The following is a 25,903-nucleotide window of genomic DNA, read 5'->3' on the forward strand; positions in this document are numbered from 1 at the left end:
TCATAGTGAAATTTCTAAAAATCAGAAAATTTATGTTTCATTACTGAAGACAAAGAAGAGTAGTCATTGTATTGTGGGCCTAGTGATGGGTAGCTCTTGCAACTAATGACAAGAACCAGAAAAGATCTGCTAGGCCATAAATGGGATCGGCCAAACATCAGACAAAGATAAAAACAGACAAAGATGCATCATTTGAGACAAGAAATCATTTGTTGGGCCGTTTAGTTTTATTTTTAATTTTAAACTGTGCTGATCTGGACATTATTGGCTCTGTAGCCATGACAAGGATGGTGCATGACTCTCTTTTTTTCTTTTTGGCTAAGATGCTAGACAAGTTCGTCTTTTGAAAATTAGCACATGTGACTAAATACACAATGATAAAAGCACTTATATTATTTCCATAAATTCCCCTGACAGTCATTTGAATGCAAATTGAACTGAAAGAAACCCTCTTTAAATGAATTAAGAAGGAAAGGCAGCGGGCGGGGTGGGTAGGGGGAAAGACAGGACTGAACACAGAGACAGAGAATAGATACAACCTCTTAAAAATAGAGTTGGTTCTTATTCAATATAATTCAAGAAGGCATTTTTAACACCGTTATTTAGGGTCATAGGCCTCTTCAGTTCGTTTATCCAGCTTGAGTGCAGTGATACAGTCAAGATAGTGAAACATGCTTCATCTGTTTCAGTACCGCAGACCAGAGACTGTCTGTTATGTGTTGGCTTTTTCTCCTTTTGTCCCTAGGAACAAAAGAAACAGCGGTCTCTTAATTAAAAGGATAGCAGCACAAAATTGAAATGATACAGCACAAAAATTGTGTCATATGTTTAGAATCTGCAGCAAACATATCTGCTTTTGGTGAAGCTCTGTTGCCCTGGTGTGTGCAGGCTGTAGAAGACAGATGACTGTTAGAAGATTTACAATAAAGCTACACTTAATCAGTCAACCAGTTTATTTTGGCTTGAAAACTGTGAAGAAGGACAAAAGTTTATAAAATGTCAGAGTGTGGTAGGTTATTTAGAGTGAGTTACTCTGAGAAAGGGATACACTACTCAAAACTAATGTTTCCTGGTACTGCTCCCCATTGCCACAGCAGAAACTGAGTGGGAACTGCAGCATGGGTACAAACACCAAGGTCTGAAGATGAAATGAGGAAAGGCAATATGGGAGAAATACATATCTCCCTGTAAGCCCCTATCAAAGAAGCCAGATGGAGCATGAAGGTTCACCTGGGTGTTAGTCATCCCAAAACATTACATTGGAAAGGATTAGGACAGGGAAAATATGACAGATGGAAATTAATCTTGTATGAAGTAGTATGGAGAAAGTGAATCCAGAAGGAAACCAGAAAGAAACTAGGCTTATACACTCCTCATGTTTTCCTAAATCAAGGATCTTTCTGCTGGCCTTTCAAATCTTTCATATATTGAAGACCAATAGGTAGAGAGAGATCTAATGATAAACCAAGCATGGTTCGCAAGAAGTGGCACTAGTGATTCGCTGTGTTGTCCTACCACTGCTCAATTGCTATTCAGCTCTAGTGAGTCAGGGATAACTGTACAGATGGATATATCACAGTCAGAAGAGATACAGAATGGCAGCGTGGCTCATTTGCAAGTATATTTCCATTTGAAAATAAGTTATTTTGTCTTAAATAACTTATTGTTAAAGAAACTTTTAATCCCTGTCACTAATTTTTCACTAAGACTAAATAAATGTAACACAGTACAGAGTATTTGAGGCTGAAATAGCCACATGGACCCATTTGGTTTAAATAGAAACAGTCTGAACTTTGAAAACTACACCATGCAATTACACAACTCAGCTTATATGCAAATCTGAACTTCAGATTGTCTGAAAATTAGAAACTAATTGATGTGCATTATAGTAAAGATGAATAATACATTTAAATAACAACATGAACTGTCCATAAATCTGGAATAGCTGGTAGTATAATTTAATCCAATAGCAAGAGTTTGAAATATGTAACAGAACAGACTCTAAAATGTGAACAGATATCCTTTCTTTGTGACTGTCTGGGTTTGGGTTCACATTGTTCAGAAGATACATGTGCATGTTTAGCTACAGCTGAAAGAAACGAACTACATCCAATAGATCCTTTCTTGTATAGAATACATCAAAAAGACAATGCCAAGATCTATGAAATGCTTAGACAAAAGACTCTTTAAAATTAGTCTTTCATGAAAGCAATTGTTCAATCATCTTCTTAGTGTGAGCCAAGACATAAGTGTACAATTCCTGTATCAGGCGAAATTGCTCTATTGTACACACATTTTCTTCATAAAACCATAGTACTATGATGCAAAATTTAGCTTTTATCCCAAAGGAGTCTCTGAAAAAATAAAAACCAGGCCATGCTGGGACTCCACCAGGTCTCCTCTGAAACTGCTGCAGAAGAGAGCTGTAACTGTTTACAAGGTACCACAAAACCATGTGCTACTTGAGATTAGTGAAATCGAGTCCCTTGTTACCAGATGAATTTGCCTGGGTTACCAAACTGAAAGTGCTTTGGGAAGCTTCGTATTATATGATTACAGCCTTTATTTGGTGGTCTCATCTTTGGAAGGCCTTAGTTGCAAAGGGAAAGCACTACAGTGAGAGTCAATGTTTAAACACCAGCTTTGCTTCATAGTCTGGATGAACTTCAAGCCAACATTTCTGTGTATTTGAACTCCATCCCTGCAAAATGGAATGGAAAAGAAGTCTTCAATTGAGGAGAGAATTTTGTGAGGCTTAATTTGGTGAGTTTGTAAAGCTATTTGGATAACAAAGAGAAAGAGCTGCAGGAGAATTATAAGTCAGGATGTTCCATCCACACAAAACTGTGGCATAATTGATTAAGTATTGATGTGAGGAGAAGTGCTAGAAATAGATTAACTACCAGAATAGATTAACTATCAGACAAAACCTCTTCCCTAGACAGCTAGCAGCTTGTACTGCCCAGACAGCACATTCAAGGGCACTGCATAAAACCTAGACAAAACCAGGGAAATATTGACATGGTTTCATCTCTTTTAACCATTGTTCTGTCTGGATGGCAAAATATTTTAGCTACAGGTCATGTACCAGTCACCCTCTAAAAACATGCATACTTCAATGTGTTAATATGCCGTAAACAATTGTTCGTGTGATGATGACCTGGATGTCAGCAGCGTGATGGGTCCCGGCTCCTATCAGACAGGCAATGGAGATTCTGTGGAAGCTCCAGACATAACTGGCAGCCTTGTAAGACAACAACACTTCATTAACACTCTCAATACTGAGTTCAATGTCAAATTCTCAAAAAAATGCCCTTTTTTTCCCAGAAAGATTTTCTGATTGCTTGAAAGGGGGAGAGAGAAACTGAGATAAGCAGCCAACAAAATTAACATTTCCTAGAATGATTTTGAGACGTTGTCAGCAGTGGTCTGATCAGAGCTGCTGGCATTGTGCCATGCTGTTAAAGGAGTGCGTTAAACTGTGATGTTAGTCAGCCCTTGCACTGAACTGTGCCACCGATGACACCCCACAGTCAGAAGATGCTGCCTGCAGCCACCCAGAGGTCACTGCTCAAGGCATTCCCAGCTCTCAGAGCTGCTGGGGCTGTATGATAAGGGGGTAAGGTCCTTTGGATGCCAGGACATCCAGGAAGCAGGGAAGAAGTTAGTTTACTGGGTTTCTACATTTTCAGCAGAAGAGATGAGATGAGATGGGGATCAGTGTTCTGAACCTGTCCAAGTTTTTGGATGGGCCCTGCATGAGCCAAAAAAAAAAAAAAAAAGTAGAACAAAAGTAGAACTCTCTACTCTGGGGAACAGGCAAGATCTGGCCCAGCAATGAGAGAACTTCACCCCTTCTATTTGGGTTCAAGAAACAAGTCCAGGTTACGATGACCAAGGATCAGAGGGTTGTTTTGCAAGTGCTGGAATGAGAAACCAATTCTCTGTTTATCAAACACACCTGCCCTAAGTGAGGGAAGGTGATACCCATCATTCCCTCTAGTCAATTTGTATGGATTTGCCAAGTTCACCCCGCACTCTGCCTCCCTGCTGTGGAAATGATCCCTTGCTCCAAATATTTCTACTGTCTTTTCATCCATTGAACGTCACTGGAGACTCATTACATGCTGCAGTAAATGCTGCAGACATACAGAATTCAGAGATGGAGAGGAAAAGGTGCAATCCCAATGTTTTTTGAGACCATCAGCACCACAGTCCCCATAGCTCTGAAAAACAAGAGCTGTAAGTCCCCATAAGAGGGCCATCAACCACATCAGAATGACAGCAGGACATCTATGTCCTAACTCTGACACTGGGGATAACTACAGCAGGATGGAGAATTGCACTGAGAATGAAATCCTGACCAAGCACTGTTTGGGAAAGATGTATTACAAAGGCAGATAAAGAAATGAGGATAGATGACAAAGTTTCAAAATAAAATTGACTATAGGTAAGTATATCTGACACAAAAGCAATTCTGATAATACAGAATCACATATTTTTATCCTCTGAAACGTCAATGTAATATTTTTTGTTTTCCAACACAACATATTCTCCAAGTGCCATTTTGAGTTTCCACATTGGTCTTCCCTACAAAACTCTTTAATGAAGATATTCTGGTAATATTTTTTTTTTCTCTGAATTTCCTATACTTAACTAGTTTAAGAAACCGAATATGATATATTGTAGTGTTAATTAACCACGGAATACAGACATGTAGTTTAGACACTGCTCAGTGAGAATAAATAATTTCCATGGAGGAGGAAAAAAATCTAAAGAATAAATAAATATTGTAATATTTTATGTGTTCTAGCTATTATGTCCCATAAAAGATTAAATGAATTTTATTTCATAAAATGCATATAGAAAAAAATATTTCCTTTATTCTGTAAACACAGGTATGGCTAAACAGAAAACTTTTCTCAAAAGGATACTACAATGGAGAAAAAAATGATGGCATTTGCCTTACCATATGGAGGCCTACGTGTCTCAGTACAGTGATGGTATCCAACATGCTTATCTGCACTCCCACTTAACTCTGCATCTGTCTAGCTACCCAGGAGAACGATGCATCTGGAAAGGTTGAATAGGCCAAGGGAGTTCACATGTATTTTGCAATGTTCTTGAGAAAACTTACTGGAGAGAGGTCAACATGTTTCTTTTTTTCTTTTTTTTTTTTCCTTCTATCACACTTTTGCATTTCCATTAAATGAAAACATACTGCATGTTATTTGAACATCCTGAGATATGTTTTTTTTTTTTCTTTTCTTTTTTCTTTTTTTTTTTTTTTTTCCACTAGGAATGCAGGAATATAGTTCTTCAAAGTGTTTGCATTGTGGAACCTTGTATACAAGGGGAATACTTAAATGGGCATAATAATATAAGGGTTTGTACTGGGCAACAGATGTAGACAAAAAGAAACAAAACAGATTTCTGATGGAACAGGTCATGGCATAAAATTCTTTCTAAACGTGTTCATACAGTTGCAATCCAAAAATTAGCATTGTTGTTATTTATGGAAATGATCTATGAAAAAATCCTTACCTGGGCAAAATTAGCAGTGAATATAGCAAGTAAAACATTTTAAAATAGTGATTTAAAAAGAGAAAAATATGCCTGCATTCTTAGAAGATCAAATACTGTATAAGGAAAAATATATTCACAAACATCTCTGAGATTCAGAAGGCTCAGCTATTTTCTTAATTATTAGGTCACTGACCCATGGAGTGGTCAGAAGTAAAGGTTTGTTTGTTTGTTAGAGAAATCTGATAACTTGCACTGTGACTAAGACCAATTGGTGATGGCTTAATACCTCTAGTTTAGTAACAGTGAGAACTGAATAGATCTTTGTAAATCAATAAATCCAACCTGATTTCTCAAGAAGGATGTCTTACCTGCCTACTGTTTTCTTTTCATTGCCCGGAAGAGGAAAGTTAGCTTTCTTGGCTCATTACCCTTTTAGTTATGTTTCTCATATGTGAATAATATAGTGAAAGATTTTTTTTCTTCCTTTCTTACCCTCCCTCCCTCCCTCCTTCCTTCCCTCCCTCCCTGCCTCCCACTATGGAGGAATATAACGCAGTAAAAAACTGGTATCCATGTGTTAAAAATCCTGCATTTGAATGCTCAGCCAGTAACTTCTATACTATTGGTTTTACTTTAACTAAAACTTTATTTATTTATTTATGGAAATAAGTATTTCTGGGTCAACACTGAACCACAGTTATCATGTTTAAGGAGCAGGTACTCAGCAACAGCCATGACTCTTAACTCCTACTCTAACCACTTACTCTTACTTCTGAAACAGATCTAGCATTGAAACACAGAGAACTCTTCAAAATAGTTAAGGAGATGATCCGACATCACCTGCATGTTCTAATTTAGGGTATTTGCTACATGTATTACTGTTAAATACTTTTTAAAAAGTAGCATGTACCTTCCAGCAGATGGACTTTTGCAAGTTTAATTTTAATAATAAATGCAACATACCTTTAGTGGTTTTGGCATTCTAAGGGTTGTAAAAATTAAGTCAGGAAAGTAACTTTTTTCTTGCCCTATAACAGCTGAAAATGCTGACCAACAAAGATGCAACACTTCAGAACATTCTTCCACGTAAAAAAAAAAAGTAAAAACATTTTTTTCCTAAGAAGAAAAAAAAAGAAAGAAAAAGGAAAAAAGAAAGAAAAAGAGAGAAAGACAGAAAGAGAGAGAAAGAGAGAAAGAGAGAGAGAAAGAGAGAGAGAAAGAGAGAGAAAGAAAAGGAAGGAAGGAAGGAAGGAAGGAAGGAAGGAAGGAAGGAAGGAAGGAAGGAAGGAAGGAAGGAAGGAAGGAAGGAAGGAAGGAAGGAAGGAAGGAAGGAAGGAAGGAAGGAAGGAAGGAAGGAAGGAAGGAAAAGAAAGGAAGAAACGAAGAAAGAGTGCAATTTTTACGTCTATAGGAATTCAAAGCATCTCGTTCAGCAGTAAATGACATTATTTAAAGCACAACAGTATCCTTTGTCATTAAACAGCAAACAGTGTCAGTGTGAAAAACCTAGTAATCCAGAGGTTTATTTGCACATTATGTATTTTGCAGATACATTATTCAGTTACTGGTGGTATCAGGTAGCTGATTTACAGATCAATTAGTTACTGCCAGGCCTGTTGGACTGAAAACTGTAACAATTTAACAAAGGGTTCAATTTAAACCAGATCAAAATCTTTTCCAAATTTGATTGCTTGAAGTGGCAAAACTTTTAGTTTCTGTGTTAACCAGGTGTTGCTCTTGTACCGAAGCAGCTGTGGAATATCCAAAGTACTTAAAAATTTCTCAAACACTGGGTGGGAGATGGCCAGCACAAAGTGTATAGCATATTTCTCTACATGCCAATAAAGGCATGAGCCCATAGACGCCAGAAAACCCTATTTGAGCACTTCACAAAGGTTAATGAACCTTACCTATGTTCAAAGCAGCAACAATTTGGTATTATAGAAATGGCTGGGGACAGCACTAATATTTAAAAAAAAGGTCATTCATGTCACATCTGTATTTTGCCCCCATATCAATGCTTGCTTTCCAAGTCAAGGAAGAAACAGAAAGGCTGTAGGCGACAATGCTCATGGCATGTCTCTGAGATCACCAGTTCATTAAAGGGGAACAAGTGCTTGCATTACATTTGCTCCACTGATCTTAATGGCAGCACAGTTTGTGTAGCAGTGACTTGAGGTATAAAACTTCATCCCAGGGAAAAATAAAAGTTTCCTAAGTTTTCATTAACATTTGGGTGAGTTAGTAGCACCCTCCTCCTGTCACAAGGGACAGCACAGCAGGAAACCAGGACATCCCAAATGGTTTCCCATGCCCAAGAGCCAACTCATTTCCATTTAAAACAGCTTTGAAGCATCACTTCACAACCACAGACACTCACACGGGTGATCTGACGCCCTTCCTGACACAATTCCCAGGAGGCAATTCATGTTGAAGACCTGCCTGGCTTGGCAACTCACTGGGGTGCACTGCATGCTCAAACACGGCTGCTGTTACAAATGAGGCAAGCCGGTACTCTCCATAACATACGGGGACAGTTATGTACCAGTTATCCTGCTACAGGGCGGCACTTCTCTGTCAGAAGCAGCACTGAAGCCTGAGTCACCCATCAGAGGACAAGCCTTCCCCTGGGGCAGCACAAGGTCTTCCCATCTCCTCTGACTGAGGAACAGGCTTTGATCTGCATGGGATGACAGTACGCCAGACTGCCTCTCCTTCAGATGAATCCACCAGACAGCTGGGAGACATTCCTCAAAGGGTCACCAGCAAAGGGCCATGAGGGAGAGTGGCCCCAGGCCCTGCTCCTCTGTAATACCTCCTCACCGCCTCGCCTGTCTGCTGAGCAGGCCTGCTGTGAGTTCCCCCCACACCCAGGCTCAATTTGTATGCAAATCCTCCCTCATTTGTTCTTGCTCCCTTCAGAAAGGACAAATTTAGTATAATAACTGTAATTGCTTTAATAACATGAAAAAAACGACACCTTTATGGGACCAACAGTCAAAGACTGAAATTGTAACACAGCATGACAGGTGTGGAGGCATGCAACCATTACCGTTTTTCCCACTTCAGTATTTCTTTCATCGTTTTGTAAAGGGCTCATCTTGGGAAGCCAGCATGGCCGGCTTGAGGCTATTGAACCCCACAGGTTCACAACAATTTACGTGTGGTTCTTGTGGCAGAGATTCTTGTGCTGCAGGTGAGCAGCATGGACTTTGGAGCCCCTCTCTGGAGGAAGAGCTTGTCAGTATGACTTAGTGAGGTGGCAAGGTGGAATCACTACCAGTATCTCCTCAAACCAGCATCTGCCATCAGTGCTGTGGTGTACACAGTAAAAACCATATGGTCTACAGGTCTTAGGCTCAGGCAGATGGTTATCCCCACTTCCCACCACAGAGCCAGAGAAGTCAGTGCCTGGTTGTGGCCTGTGTCACCAATTACACTGGGCCAACCTTCTGTACCCCTCTTGCTCAACTAGCCTATGTCTATTTATGACACTTGTCTACATGGAAAATGGAATGAATGTTCAAGCAATTTTGTGGTGTAGAACTACCTTTCCCCTCTGCATTAGTTGCATAGCCAACTTCTTCTGATTTAATCCCAGGATTAGCAAATGAGAATTTTCAGCATCAGTCAGCTGGGTCCAAGCATCATTTTAGTTGAAATGATAGCCAGTCCATTAACTGTAACATCTCCTAGTTACTATTTGCATTGTAAGCTGTAGTTTCGATCACAACTCCTGCATTACAAAAAGGTGAACCCGTCATCACAGATCAGTTATTGAATGAATTAGAGTTCTTCACTGTCTTAAAAGTAGACAGGTTCAAACAAAAAATGCAAATACAGAAAAAAAAAAAAGTTGGTGAGAAATGTGTCTTTGTGCACTCTCAGATGGAGAGAGGCCACAAAACTGTGGCTCATTTGAAGATAACTGATCCTTTCGAGTGTAAGGGGAACTCTATGTTTGCCTCAACAACCACTTTGAAGGCACACTTACATGACACGGAAGGGAATTGTGTAAACAGGTATTTTAATATCAAGGCCATATTTATATCAAGGGTGTATCAATGGTATATTTAATACCTGTTTAAAAACAGGTCTTTTAATATCAAGTATATTTTTTAAATGTTACATGCAGGCAGGAATTCAAGGTTTAAACCAGCAACTGGAAACATTGATTAGTGTTGGGCTTAACCACCTCCTTCAGGTCTTAAACAGGTTAGACATGAAGTGGTGCCCACATATTACCTGTTTGAGAACATGCAAATCACCGGTATTGATATTATAAAATGCCAGACTTAGAAGAGGAAACAGTTTTCTTCCATTTAATTTGACCCAAACCTGAAGACAAAACTGCCTGCTGAATCACTCACAATCAACCAGAACAAGATTCGTGATTCCAAGGCAGTTTTATGCAAGATTTCTCAATGTCGAGAAGGAAAAAATTTTTTTAAAAAATGAGATTTCTTTTCTACAGTTTCCATTTCTTTAATGTTTGTCACCAATATATCAATATGTGAAAATATTGTACAGCATTTGACCTTGATATTAAAATTATTTGGAGATCAAAAGCAAGTGCTAAGAATAACCAATGTTTTTATAAAGCCCATAGTAGGAGATTCCTATATTACTAGCACCTCTCAGTGGAGGCAGTCCTGAACCAAAATCTCAGGTCCACACAACAGAGTAAGAAAGGAAAACAAACAAACAAGGAGCTAAGGTACTGTTTCAGATCTAAGAGCTAGGGCTACCAGGAATGTTCCTGGTTCTGCAAAAAACTTGTGTGTTTGAATGTTAGATACTCTTAACTCTACAGGAAGAAGGAAAAAAGGAAAAAAACAAACAAGCAAACAACAACCATCAACCTTCTTTAGTCTGAAAGTGAATACTAAAGTCAGCTTGCCATGTAAATGAAATGAGGGAACCCCAGGGAACAAAATCTCAACAACATACCGCTATCTTTAGGTAAACATTTGTTTGCAATATCTTTAAAAAAAAAATACTGTCAACTACAGTGATTGACGATTTCACCCCATTTATCACTGACAACTAGAATTATTTTTTCAGCTGTGGATCATGTTAATTGTGGAAGCTAATAGAGAGGAATGTGAGGTAAATGGTCTCAGTACCTTTAGTATGTGTGATGACTTTACCAGACTTGCAGTACTGTATTTACTGTAACCAAAAGGTCATGCTCTGTATTTTAATGACAAACAATGAACTTTTCTGCATCAGTCACACTCCTGCAAATCATGCATAAAAATAATAAGTTTTTGCAAAGGCAATTAGCATTTGGGAATTTTTATTGGTTTGTTTGTTTTGCTTGTTTGTTAATGTTAGTTTCATATACTTGAAGGAAGGCTTTCAGGCTTTCAGCTTCAACCAACATAGAAATAAACCATGGAGGATTCAAACTGTCTCATTGGCAAGAAAGCAATTTAGTAAAGACAGACTAATGCTGTTATAATTTACATTATTAAGTGCTCATTTCTTATCTGTGGGAAGATAAATACTGAGGCAATGATGAGACTACATTGTTCACTGTTAAACAAAAAAGCATTTTCCAAGTTACTGCCATTTAATCGATGTTAATTCTAAATGATATAATCTAATTCATGTCCTGAATCTCTACATCTTCCTAAGACACCACACATGTGAATGCTATAATAAAATAATTCTGACATAGTTCTGCTAATAGACATTTGTTGTTAGAAGCATTAAAACTACATGATTTTGATACTGGCAGAAATGTAGTCTACGAATGTTATACAATAGTACTACATAGAAGTTTAAAAAATGGAATCTACTCATAATTTGGAGCATAGTCTTCTCTGAGGATATGCTATCAAACATTATAGCACACAGTCATCTATGAGATGTATGTTAACCTTTTGTTTCAAAAAATAGCAAGCTGTGTATTAGTGGAAAATAGGTATGTGAAATGTGGAAATGAGATAGGGTGACACTGGAAAGGAAATGCTGTTTTAGCATGTGCTAACAGAGTGCAGAATGCATTCATTTCTATAATAGAAAAATTTTAAAGTGACAGCCTTAACACACAGCAGGAATTGTTGCTTTAAAGGGACTGTGTCAAAGTTGACAAGCCCAAAATGTAACCTACCATAAAATTAAACTTTTTACGAAATGCCCTTTTGATCTTGAAAAATCTATCAACCTTCCAAATCCAAGACTGTCACATTGTTAAAATACCAAATACTTTGCTGTGTGATTGGCCATTAAAACTTGGTTTGGTTTTGCAGCATGTATATGCAAGTCATGCTTTTGCTCTCTCCTCCACAGTGTCTTTGGGACTGTGCAAGATATTAATAGAATCCAGTACTGGATCTTTTGTTTGGGATTGCCATGATTTAGCATTTCAGTTAGCAATAATTTATAACAAAGCTATAATACGAGACTTCTGTACTCCAACAGTAAATGTCTCCTTAGAAAGAGGGCAGTTCTTCATGTATGGAAGCTGCCAAACCACAAAAGGATTTATTTTTATCTTGTTTTACTTAATACATGCAAATTCCTTCCACGGCACACTAAAATGCAATATATTATAGTTACATGGCATAGTAATAAAAACGAACAATAGCATTCGCTGCTTCAAGGTGACAGATATAAAAAGAGTGCTGTGATTCCTGGTTTTATTTTTTCTCCGTTTTAGCTCACAATCTAATAGTGAGAATTGAGAAAATTAATTGTGATTTGCTTTCTTCATGTTGCATACAAGTATAATAGAAAGATACAACATGCATCTATCTTACTAGCATTTGGGCAGGTTCTCAAATACATGTATAGAGTTTTCATACAAGAAGAAATATTTCTGTGTTTAGAAGTTAACTATATATCAGTTTTTCTTCACAATTATTCTTCTTACCAAAACCACGCTATTGTCAGACAGTAAGGCCCTCCATTCCCATAATACTAGAATGGCTGAGCATAGGTTACCAGTCATCCTTTTAACACCTTCTGTTAACACCTTCTTTTTCTGTAGTAATCCCAAACCAGCATAGGACTGTTTGCTATGCAGTCTTGTTGGGTTTACTGTAAATCAGACAAACAGAAGATTAAAATCGGTTCCTTCTGTTCTCCCCACCTTATTGCCACAGGTAATTGGAGCTGCACAGACTACTATTAACACCAGTATTCAGATTGGAATATCTGCCTTTTCTAGACAGTTTCAGTGATTCAAAAATGAAGGCATATTTGAGACATCATAAATGGAAGTGCTCAGCATGTTTGATATACAAACACTCACTCCACAAATGAGGCTGTCCTGAATATATTTCATCAAAACCCACTAGAACTCATTTTCCCATGAAATCTGGTGAATGAACAAGCAGTATAGACAACATATTTTGGCTTCTATAAATACAGCTGTGATAAAATTTAAAATATATTAAAAGCAGCTAGCATTAAGTATAGATGTCTCATAACTAGTTCCATTAGCCTTGATCTTCAGTCCAACCCACACAATAACGTTAGTCAGTTCACCCATGAGAGCTGAGCAGGGTAATGATTTTTTTCAGTACCTTTACCCAACAGATCTCAGCAGCCCTACTTGATTTCAGGGCTCTTTTTCAACTGCAAATACTGAAAAGGGAATGGTTTCTGTTTTCATGTAGGATACGGGACTCTCTCAACTTTGTGTTAACCTAGGCCCTGGATGACTAACCCTACAGCTGACAGAAACAGATGTTTTTATTTGTTTGAACTATTAGGTCAAAGGGCTAATGAGCTAATGAAAATTCTTTAAAGAGCTATCAAATGAGGCATGATTAGCAGATTTTCAGTTCCTATTTATATAACAAAAAAGACTGAAGAAAATGTTCTGAGTTTACACATCTTTCATTTCCGTCCTGGTGTCAGGTTAAGAGGCAGATTTAAAATAATAAAATAAAAAAAAGCATACCTCAGGAGTTGAATCAGAAATCTTCAGTCCAGCTCAGCAGTACTGTGTTACAACTTGCGCTGTAAGTGTTTTTTCTTCTCAAACAGTGATAGCATAGCATAGAGTTTTCTCAGCAACTTTTTGTTTTTTCCCGTAGTATTTTACTTTGCTCAACTTCTGCAGCATCTTTTTTTTTTTTTTTTTTTTTAATATGTACTATGCCATGCCATTTTATTTAAAACTATTTTCTAGTCACATAAACATGTTCATTGGTTTACCATTATGGAATAATCACATAAATATTATTCCAGTTTCTGTTCCAGCAAAAAAATCTGCAATATCTTTCAGGTATATTTTCCAAGTAACACCATCTTGCTTTGGAAATAAATCAGCCAACTTTCAGGGGTTTCAATTTTTTATATATACAGAAATGTGTAGGTATGTATAACTTAGCAATGATTATGCAGTAATAATTTGTTTTCATCTAAGAGTAAATAAGTTACTTTGAAGATTCAATATTGAGGTAATACACCATGGTCTTAGATTTGTTTACTACTCAAGAAATCCAAACTTAGCAACTCAATTCTACACAGTGTTTATTTTCTTTTCTTTTTTTTTTTCTTTCATACTTTTTCTTTTTTTTTTTTTCTTTTTTTTTTTTTTTGGGGGATAGTGGAAATCATGTATAAATCACAAACAGTACAAGTTCCTCATGTCTATCAGTTACCCACCTGAATGGGTCAACTTTTGTGTAAAGACACTGTATTTTTAGTATAAAGTCAAGATAATGTGGCAGTTAACTAATACTCTTAACTACAGTAAAGATACAAACTTTTGTAATATAAATTAATTGCCATTACAAAAAGGCAACTGTATTAACTAATACAGTACAAAAATCTGCAACTCTATAAATATAATGAAATGCAAGAAGTTAAATGAAATAATACATCACAGATTTTTGTACAGAGGCAAGCTAAGATACACATGGAACATTATATATCAAGAAATAATATCAAAACGCACTAAGTTCTAACTTTTTTTTTTCCCAATACAAATGCTAGAAGTACAAGTACAGGACACAACATGGAAGCAGTAAGATTACCAGCTCAGAGTGGGTAGACAAAGAAGTCTTATTGACAAGTTGTAAAGCATTAGACAGCAGACAGAGGCTTGTCAAAACCAGCTGTTGTTGGATACTGATTGATAATGTTTTCATTCTGACGGCTGAGACGCTGCAGACAGCCACAGGTCTGAGAAGAAGCCCAATGTGGGCACATCCACGTACACACACACACACATACGCACACAAAGTAATTTAACAGATGTCTAAAGAACATTAAAGCACGGTATCTTTTTTAAAAAGACAATGTTCACTCCTTAATGAACTTGCATGGAAAGTAGAGCCTAGTGCCCAAGTTTATTTCATCTAAATGATGAACACATGTGAAAAGATTAAAAAATAATAATAAGATTGGTCATCCGAATAAAAATTGCATGGTGCTTACATATTCTACCATAGCCAGAGTATTCAAAAACACTTTAGACAAGGAAGTGTGATGTTGTGAGCCACTATGAGCATTTTTAATCCCTCCATAAAAAGGTGAAGGGGTTTATAGACATTAAAAAGGTACATATCCATTAAGTCCATCCACAACACAAAACCACAGAAGAACTACATTCAAAGTAAAGTTAATTGTTGGTCTTAGCCTTAAGCAATTATGAGGTATTGTTTCAACCTGTGGTGAGGAATGATCACTGTGTTAGTAAGAAAACACGTATTCAAAATCATTGTGAAAAATAAATCACTGTTCCTATGCAACTGGTATTTTTCTAAAGAAAATGCATTGAGCATCAAAATGTCCTAGTCTGACTGCACCTTGGCACATGCCAAAGCCATGTTCTCATTGACTAGTTGGTCCTTTTTGATGTTACTTGGGTAGCACCTTCCAACAGTGCATAGTTGGGAAATCATGACCAAAATAGAAAGTCAGGAACTCAAAGTCTTTGGACCAGAAACACTGATGGTACAAATAAGTACAGTTCCAAGAATGCAATAGAGTTGGGATTATTTTAACTTTTTGTACTTTTTGGTCCATAACTTTAATATGAGAAAGAAAGGGGGAAACAGTAAAAAGATTTAATTTGTCATCTGCTAATGCTCAATGAAAAAACAGTAAAAGCTCTGAATCCCTCTTTTTACCTCCCCAAACTGCCTACATTCTCTGGGAAATAATCTCTTGCTCCTCTTCACTATCTTTTATTTTTCATTGTGCCTAACCAGGAGAGAAATCTGGAGACCTTGTGGAAATCTGGGGACTCTGTAACCTCTAAACTCACATAAGCTAAGAGAGAGAGTGGAGCTGCACATCAGATCTCACTCCTCTACAAATTCAGGGAAAGGAGACTCTGTTGCCTACACACAAGAAACTAATGGGCAACTGGGTCACTTCAATGGGGAGAGAGAGCTGGCACCGTCATTGTGATCCCCTTTATATTTTGAAATGAACAGTTCCAGTTCTTGGGTTTTTCCAAGAGTATGAGGAGTGAGACGATTGACCTGGCATGAAAAACAATGCAAAATGTCCTTCAGACTTTTGAGCAAAGCTTTCTGCCTATCCTGTCACAACATTAAACAAGTAGCTTACCAGTTTTCCCAGCTTCTTTCTGATAATAGGAAGTGAGTTAAAACAGTGATCTTTAGGCCATGCATTTGAGTAGAAACAGTTCTGAAGGAGCAAAGCAAGAAATCCATGGAAATAGAAAAGAAACAAAAACTATAAAAACATTTTGTTTAACAAAGAGTATAATTACAATAGAGAAATGGCTTTTATAAGCCTTAAAACTGATCCTTGCTATTTTCTTATTCTCAAATAAACTAGTGAAAAACTACAATAAACTTTAAACTTAAAAAATAAATGCTCAGAGTGGAAAGATATGGTGCTTAAAGCCCTGCAAAAGGAGCTAAGAGTTTCAAAACATAGCAGAATTGATGAGGAACCACTGATACATCACTACAGTTTATGTTTGCAGACACTCATGCACAAGGCACAACCTTCCAGGTGTGCACCAGTCAAGTGACTGATCTGCACATACCCTGTTGTGACTGACTTCATGGTGAACCAGCAACCTGGCATGTTTCTTTAACAGATAAAATCAGTTTATAAGATTTTAAAAGTCAACAAAAGTCAGCCAAAAAAACTGCAAACCCACAATGGGGAAAACTTGGAAAGAGGAAATATGCACTATGTTACTGGAACCAAATGGGATATTTCCAAATGTATTACAAATGTTGTTTCCAATGAATACTTTTTTGTCTTCTAAGTAACATGCAGCCCAGAGGAAGTTTGAAAGAACAAGTTATAATCCCTTGAAAAGAGAAGCTTACAGTACAAACACTGGAAGGCCCTTCATTTTGGTATAGATGCCTTCTTGGCACTGTTTCGATAACAGTAGCACGCTATGAGTGAGTGATAAAGGAAGCAATCCTTATTTAAAATTAGTTACAATTCTAACTAGTAGTAAAGTCTCCAAAGCTGAACTAATAGACATTTGCTTTGCTTCTCTGATCAAAAAATACTTTCAGTAAGAATTATTACTTTACCCAACTTCTGTATATTTTCTAAGAATATGGTTACTTAGGCCAACATTTTTATGTCACCTATTCTTCTCAAATACTGTTACCCGCACACATCTGTGTGCAAATTTATCTTTCAGGGAGAATTTCTCTTTCTTTTATTTTTCTTTCCAGCAAAATAATGTTTCTGCCCTAGACAAGGTTATGCAGTGACTTTAGGGGAGGAATCAACTAACACGTCGACTGTGTTTACATTTAGTAAAACTTCAGAATAACCTTTGCATTAACATGAAACTACTTGCTTTAAAGTATCATATTTAGGTTTTCATTGGCTGTGCTTTCCAGAATGCGGTGTCAGTAAACAAGCTAATACAAATTAGTCTCACAAATCCTTAAGACATGAGTTATTTTTAAAAAATAAGTAGAAGGTAGAATTCCTCATTTATAGACTATGTTATCCTTGTGCGTGCAAAATTTCCTGTCAAAGATGATGGCAATGCAAGAAAGCAACAAGCACTGTGCAGAACTAGTGGTAAACAAAGAGGAACTTCCTATTTCAGTAGTGTAGACAACTTTACTGGAAATAGTCATGTACCTGGTTCACAGAGTATTTATTTTAATAAAAGGACATTCTGCACTAACTATGTATGAACAACATATCACAGCATTGCCTTGATGCCACACCATAATTAAGCTGTGAGCAGAATGAACAGGTACAGTGATGCCTGGAGAACCACTCTTCTCTCTTGCATTTCACATTCTTGAAGGTTCGAAGTCTCTCTCCTCCAACAAGTTTATTAGAAGGGAGAAGCTGTCTTTTACTGCCTCCATATCATCCAAGGAGCAGGGTTTAAGAATCCAGCGTTTTCCCCGTGCAAGTGGCTCAAGTTCAAAGTATTTTTTGATCTATGAAGAGAAAAAAAAAAAAAAAAAAAAAAAAAAGAGAGAGAGAGACAAATGTATTAATACTATGAAAACTGATTTTCCCTCTCAACTAAAAATAAATAAATAAATACAAAAACCATCAGGAAAAAAATGTAAAAAATCAAGACACTAATTTTTAGAATTGTACCCACAGCTGTTCTTATAATACAGGTTATATGTTGTGACCTGAAAGTGTTTTCTTTAGGGGTGAATGACCTGCTTGGAAGCTACCGTTCCACCCATACACTTATCAGCATGGGAGGTCTGGGGAAGAATTATATGTACTTAAGGCAAAGAGCAAAGCACATGAAGTGTCTAAACAGCCAACATAACATAAAGAAATTCTAGTTAACATTCAACCTTTAATGCTAAAGCTGTAGGTTCTGTCAGAATATTATTAGTAAACACTTAAAATGCAGTGTTGTGTTTTTTTTTTATCAAATTACTATAACAACACAAATGAACTGTTAAAAATATACAAAATTTAAACACTGTATTCAAGATAAGCTAAAGAGTGTTTCTTAATGACTTACAGAAAAATAATAATTCTTCCAAAATCAGTTAGTTTTTAAAAATTCAATGTTTAATTTCAACATCTTCATCATGGACCAGTAGCATATTAATGTGATTAGAATAATAATAATAAATGTGGGACATGATGTTTTTTTGTGATGATCTTCATTCAAAATCCAGCACGTTCTATCAGCCTTCAGCTGCTTACTAACTATACATAATAATGCCTATAAAGAAGGAAGGCTTTAAATTAAATGAATTCAATTTTTATTTCTGCAGCAACCATGGAGGCAGCTTAAGATGCAATATAGAATGGCAGGTTTTAGGGTCATAATAAGCCTTGAAAAAATATACTGAGGAAGGTGCAGATTCTTGGAAAGACCTGTTGTTACTGACACTAATTACACTGACTATCAAGTTAGAAACACAGACCCACAGGAAGACTGTCAAATAAAATATTTGAATTTATTAGTATTCTCTACTCACTTTTCAAATCAGCAAGTAGTGTATTGAAACATATTTTTGATCCTATTAATTCCTGTTAGAAAAAGACGGCAGCTTGAAGGTCATGTTGGTCAATATATTAACCTTAAGCTGTTGTCTTCAGCCTTTAATAATATTTGATCCAAAAGTCTACTCATTTCTGACTTGTCAGAGATTTTAAATCCAAAATCATATCCATCAGTACTTGCTGTTGTCAACACACCACCAGAAATATTTAGTCCTGACTTAGTTTGCACATTCTTGTTCTGTATAATTCTTGCCAAATATTCTTAATTCTCTTCTATCACAGACTGAGCCACAAGTATGCACAACAATAGGAACAGTTACTTGTATTCTGGTAGGCAGTTGAGGCCCTAGACAGGCAACTGAAGCCAAACTGTGAGAAGCTCCGAGTGCAGGGGAATAAAACCCTGCAACATCTCTATACAGCTCTGTATAGTGTCTACACAACAGTTTTATTTATCTAATAATGTATTCTAACGGAAAAAAATTGAATGTGGTTGTATCAACTCACATAAATCAGAATTCAACTGTGACAATGTGTCAGGAAGGTTTCTCATTTTCTAGTAAAGATTTTAGAGCAGAGCTTCTCATAAAAAAAAAAAAAAAAAAAATAATAATCAGAAAGAGTGATCTGGTTTTGAGAGCAGAACTTCTGCTTCCCCCAGGTAAGATATAGGTGAAGACTTTAAAAATCTATTTCTAACAAAGCAAAATTGTATCAGTAACAACCTGCAAACATGTAGAAAATAAAGCACAGTAATAGACGTTTAGTTCACATCAAATATATTTCAAAAAGCAAACACCTGTCTGCAACAACCAGTATTTTAACACCAACTTTTTGGCATTGCTGTCATAGTGCCATATTAATAACTGATATGTTAGCATGGTTACATGTGATCAGAATATAGATATTAATCTCTATAAGGGATATACTGCAATGCTTCCTGCAGGTGAAGTGACACCAAACTGAATTTACTCCCATTAAAGTACCGAAGGAGCAGAATAAGAAAGCTCTCTTGCCTCTCTCACTAACAGCCACTTTGACTGCTAAACAAGGGGAGAAAGTAAAAGCGGCACAGAAACATAACAAAGCAAGGTGTCAGCGCGGCTAGCTGATGCAGTGGCCTGCTGGTGTTAAGCTGACAAATATGGCTGAGTAACTTGAGATGTTTCAGACCCATAACCCGGAGGATGTCCACCACACCCCCTCTACTGGAAGACTATTGCCATCAGTCCCTTGAGCTTAATGAAGTCTGTCCACAATCTTATTTACATATCCTCTTGAATTAAGGCTGTGCCACGTGAGGAAATGATGAGGAAAAGGTAATTACATTTTAATGACAGCACTTGGGTTTAAAAGCATTAAAGCATCTAGGAATGCATACAAAAGGAAATGATGGCAGTAAGCAGACTTGCACTGAATCTTGTGTGTTCATGAGCAAATACAACACTGCTTACCAAGGCAGCTTCTAGCCAACAAAAACACAATGACTCCAAGCTATATTTCCGTGCCTGCAGACTCCAAGATATAATTTCTATTGCAGTAGTAAAACAGCAGGAACTGATTTAGTACAACAATTTTTGAAGAGACATTTTTGATTTGGATGCCCGCTGTTGACTAAAATCTATTTATTTATTTTTTTACTATGTCTTGGTGTGTAATCAAGATGTTAACAAAATCAGTGATGTGCTGTCATCATTTTCCACCCCTTAGAATCAGTTCAGAGTCTCTGCATTAACAGATATGAAATTAAAATGCTTAGTAAGTGGTGGCTTTTGAAATGAGAAGTTTTGATAATGGCATGAAGGCAAAACTGCTGGTATTCATAAGTAACACCTATTTTTTTCGTACCTACAGAGACCAAGGATTTGCTAGGTGACTTGTCCCTAATGGAAATACCGAAAAATAACACCAATCAGCTTACAAATAGTAACAAAACCAGAAAGTAGCACAGAAGGATCTTCCACAAGCCAAGGGACATTTTGTGGTATGTTACTGTATTTCCTCCTTTAAACTTTTACTAAAGCCCAGAGCTCTGCAAACAGGCTCTATTATTTTGAAACTCCCAGGAAGAAGTTTGCAGGCACAAATATTTTTCCCTGCAATGTACTGCAATTTCTCCCCCCACTCAGAAGATGTCATTCAGTTCTAAAAACAAGTTGTTTTCAGACTTGAAAAGGAACCCTTTGTTACATGTAAGAGATAAAACTACACAAAAATAGACCAGCACAATCGGATGCCTGACACTGTTTACACCGTTGAGTTTTCCACTGGCACGCTCTTAGCTCTCAATCCACTTTTCTTTCGGTCCTCTCTCTGTAGCTGCTTTCTGCCTGGATGGCCATCATTCACACTTGTTCCATACCAGATTTCCTAGGAGGATGCATGCTAATCATCAAAATGTCCAAAGGAAGTTAAAATTCTCTGACTACTCATCTCAGTAGCCCCTGCATAACCAGATAAGCAGCAGTAACTATTTTACAGCTCCTTCAAGAGCACAAGTACAAAAGGGGGCAGTTATTAAGAGAAGCTTTTTGTCTTGCTCTCTTGCATAACTGATGAAAAGCTTTCTGCCTACTCATGGATGCCGAAGCAAAACATTTAAGACTCAGACACGCTTCAGATGTCTGACACATCAGACATGCATTTACATACTGGCTTTGCATTTTTAAGTGTTTACTTTGGGACTGCTAATTTTTTAAGACATAACCTTACAAGAAAATACAATCAATTAAATCCACATAATTTCAAGACTCCTTTACTACTATTTTACAGGATTTCACTGTGTGTCTTGACTCCACATGGGGCCTTGTTTTATAGAGAAGCTGACATTGTATTTATGCCACATACTGAAGTCAATAAAATCTAACAATACACGTTTGCAATTATTCCCACTCTTCCCACACTCCACCTTCTAAGTCCTATTCTGCTGGCACAATACGCTAAGCATATGGTTATCAAATGTTGCTTAACCTATGTGCTGGAAAAGTCAAGACACAATAAAAGGATTGATGCCCAGAACCTCAGCTGGGGTAAATTAGCACAGCAGCGTGGAACTGATGTTACTAAATTGATCTACGTAAGCTGCCTAACCAGTCCCTGCTGAAAGCTTTTATATGTTCTATTACTGAACCTCATCTAGCCAGTTCACAACACAAGACATCCAGGGAAACTTAGATACTGTATGAATACATGAATATACAGTCAATTGTATCTATTACTGGAGATGAAAAAAGCTGCTTGAAAGCATTATTTTTTGTCTGAATTCCCAACTTTAATTCTGAAGTTCATCAGTACAAAAAGCCTTCCACTCTAATCTGTTGTAAACTAATGCAAGATGCAGCCAGTCACTTATCAGGCTGTATTTGGAGAATTTAATGATATATATTTTTTTTTTCATCCATTGCTGCTTTATTGAACAATTGTACTGCGAATAATGAATTGTAATAATGTGTGTACATTATAACTAATCAAAAGCTGCAGGGTTATGTCAGTGACCCCACTAGTCTGAATTTTTCAAAGACTTTTACAGGATTGAGCAAGCACTCCTACAACTGGTGGAGGAATTAATTAAACTAAAATTACCTAACTTGCTGAATCCATATACTAGCTACAAGGACTGGTTCATTCATCTCAAATCTGCATGGACAAGAATTGCAGCAGTAGTAGGACATTGGAGCTCCCCATATTGACACTGTAAATATTTCATTGGGCTGTGATGCTGAGGTTACATTTTCAGACATCACAAAAGCCTACCTTTTAGAGCAACTGTTTAGAAAACCCACAAGAGAGAGGTAATTTTGAGAGCTGAGTCCACGAACAACACAAGAGCAGCCTGTAACAGTGACCAAACAGGTTCAAATGCAATACCTTTGGAGAAGAGAAAAGGCCAAAAAAGCCCATCACATAGCATTAAGTTTTAAAAAGGGAAACTACATAAAATGAGTAACTTAAAGAAAATTAACTGTGCAGCTAAAAAGGTAAATGCTTGCAGGTGGCACAGAAAAAAAATACCATAATTAGAGGCTCAGAGTATATTTATATCACTACAGAAGACTTTAAAAGAAATAAAAAAAGCTTTCAACAGTTGCAATAAGGAAAAGGATGGTATTAGAGGTAAAAGAAGTCATGTCTAAAGAAGGAAAACAGAAAACAAAAGAAAGGAAATTCTGGCAAATTAAATAGAAACCACAAATGTTGACCTCCTAACCATAGAGTGCAACCTGTTGCTTAAATCACCACCGATGCTAAAAAGTAAATTGAAATCCACTCTAGTTTATGTTAGTGTGCTGGACTGCAACTGCACAGCCTCTTGAGCAGCTACACATGCTTTTCTGCTGATCCTGTTGTGAATACAGTGATTTATAAGAGTGGGTAGAAGGATCTTTAGCCACTGTCTTAAATCAACCAGCTCAATCCAGCGTTGTACAAGTGAACACTTGCATGCTTTTCCCTAAAAATCTGCTGGTAACCTTTTTATCTGACACCTCATTTGGCAAACAACAACCCCTTGTCTGACCAGAACAGCTCCTTGAACCTGCACAACTGTCAGCAGAAGTTTCACAATGTTTATTCTTTCTATAGAGACACTTCATATCCTCATTTAATGATACTTCATGTGTGCCTGGCTGTATGCTTCTTCAGAACAGTGACCTCATCCACATCTAGAAGGATCTGTGTAATGAACCCTTGTCCAGTGAGCACTCCTCATAAAACACCTGTAGCTCATCTTTATGGACTCCATATGGAGCACCTCTAACCCAGTGAGGATGGGAATGAAAGTGCCTCAGCTGATGGGAAGGGGTGGTGATGCTGCTGGGATCTAAAACAGACCTGCTCAGCAACCTGTGCATGGGGTTATTTTTCTAGGAATGCCAGTTTGACATTAAACAACACTATCAGCCATCAAAATGCTCTTATATTCTAGTTCTTTGAAGTTAAATATCTTATTGCCAGCTGAGCTGTATGTGCCACTGGATCCAAAGTCTCTAAGTACAATGTCAAAAATGTGCAATGAATCAATTAAATGTGTATTATGATAACCAGCACTCTGCAACTGTCTTTTTTTTTTTTTTTTTTAATGTTTTATTTATTTATTTATTTGTTTGTTTGTTTTTATGTTTTTAAAGTATGACCTGCTGAAGCAAGAACACAAGAAAACCCAAGACTGGCTTCTTCAGCATGTCTGTGTGATGTCAAGACAAGCAATTTCTCTAGATTTGATTTCAAAACCACGAGAAGACTTTTTGTTCAAATCCTCATAGGTAGTAGAAGATGCTTTAGAAATTAGTATTTCTAATTTGTACAGCTTTCCAATCCTTCTTCCCCCCCTCCCTTTATTATTATTATTATTATTATTAGTAGTAGTAGTAGTAGTTTGGTTTTGCAAAATAGTATCTGAAACACTTCCAACTGCACCTTGTACTTAGCTTTTTAATAGACATGGCTGATATTTTGGCTTCTAAGTCTTTACAAAAGAGGAATACAGACACTACTACACATATTCCACAAAATAATTTACACAGTGGCTTGTGGAGCAGATGCTTTTTTCCATCCTTGTTATATTTAGTGTCCACAAGACACTACCCTTTTCAGATTGCAAACAATTGCTTAAAGAAATGTATTTTAAAAAAGATTCCTAACTGTTCTGAATGAAGAAATATGATGCCTGGCAAATCAGCACAGACATGTTGTTCCAAACAGAGCATGCAGTACTGGCAAATGCAAGTGTGAGACAAGGAAAGGGGAGTGAGCTTGAATGCTGGAAGAAGAATACAGTGGTGCTTACTGAAAAAAAAAAATCATATAAAATATTGTGTAACCTATCAGGATGTAGAGAGTGGCAGATTATTTTTAAATATGTAGGTGTTTCTTATACAGATGCATACAATTGTGGTATGATGGGTTGGTGACAACAGAGCAGATGAGAATGAGGACAGAAAACTGCTGAGGATGCAAAGGCAGTACTGAGGTTTGCATGAGAAACTTTGTTTGGATGAAAGCAAAGATAGGCTTTAAGAAGCTACCAGCATCTGCATCTTTGCATGCAATTCTTTAACATGCAACAACACAGAACAGCTTATTAGATTTCTTTGATTACATTCCATTAATTTGTTCAAAAGGAATAAAAATAATTAGGTAAATGGCAAAAAGATACACCCATACTGTGGCCTTCCATATTTTATTCACCCAACATATTCTGGTTATCTAAGCCTCTACTTTTCCTACAACTGGAAGACAAACAGATAACATGAGAATGGGAGCAGCACATCTCTGTCAAGAAAACCAGACCTCTAGATGAAGATTCATACAAACAATGCTGTGATTGCAACCAAGAATGGGGTGCACAACATCCAACCCCAAACCACAACATCCATTCTTCAGTGATGAGTGAAACAATGAGAAGAGGGAAGAAAGGACTGTACAAAAAAAAAAAAAAAAAAAAAAAAAAAAAAAAAAAAAGTGCAATGAAAGCATAGTAGAACATTTTACTTTAATATCTACAGCTTAAATTACTTAATTTATTGCAAAGACTTAATGAGGAGAGAAGAGGACACTAAGTACCAGTTTTTCAGACACACTATTAACCTGTAACTTCTCTGTATCAGACTGTATGTTTTTGCCTCACAACTAATCCTGTAGGTCACTCATCCTATTACTTCCTCACCTACCCACTGGGTTCTTTGGGTTGCAGCAGATGCTGGGAGCTATGTGCTTGTACAATGCCTAGTATTAATGGAGATGAAGCATCAGTTCTTTTTTCACCAAGAAGTCTCAGTTAAAGTGTTAGAATATAAAAATCTTAAAGAGTAAGGCTGTAAATTAGCCCTGGCTAAAGTCAGATCTTTGGAGGACATCTAAAAATCACATTTTTTTTTCCCCACATATTACACAGTGACTAAGATTTTTCTATACAAGTGTACTCTTAGCATATCCTAAGACATTCTTAAGATATTCTAAAATA

At 36.9% G+C, this 25,903-nt stretch overlaps 1 protein-coding gene across 8 annotated transcripts in view; it reads right to left on the reverse strand.

Annotated features, from left to right (window-relative positions):
• Positions 1-546: 546 nt before the first annotated feature.
• The window catches only part of ARL15 (ARF like GTPase 15), a 236,248-nt gene continuing 210,891 nt past the window's right edge, over positions 547-25,903 (reverse strand). For 6 of the 8 annotated variants that reach the window (XM_038170197.2, XM_038170199.2, XM_038170200.2 and 3 more), the window contains one exon: positions 547-741. In XM_038170197.2, the coding sequence (XP_038026125.1) occupies positions 562-741 (180 nt within the window). In that variant the 3' untranslated portion in view covers positions 547-561. Of the gene's footprint in view, positions 742-13,999; positions 17,901-25,903 lie in introns of those variants that run through there. The other 2 variants (XM_072030836.1, XM_072030837.1) reach the window with 2 other exon arrangements.

This window comes from Anas platyrhynchos, chromosome Z (assembly GCF_047663525.1).
Source record: "Anas platyrhynchos isolate ZD024472 breed Pekin duck chromosome Z, IASCAAS_PekinDuck_T2T, whole genome shotgun sequence".
NCBI classification, from domain to species: domain Eukaryota; kingdom Metazoa; phylum Chordata; class Aves; order Anseriformes; family Anatidae; genus Anas; species Anas platyrhynchos.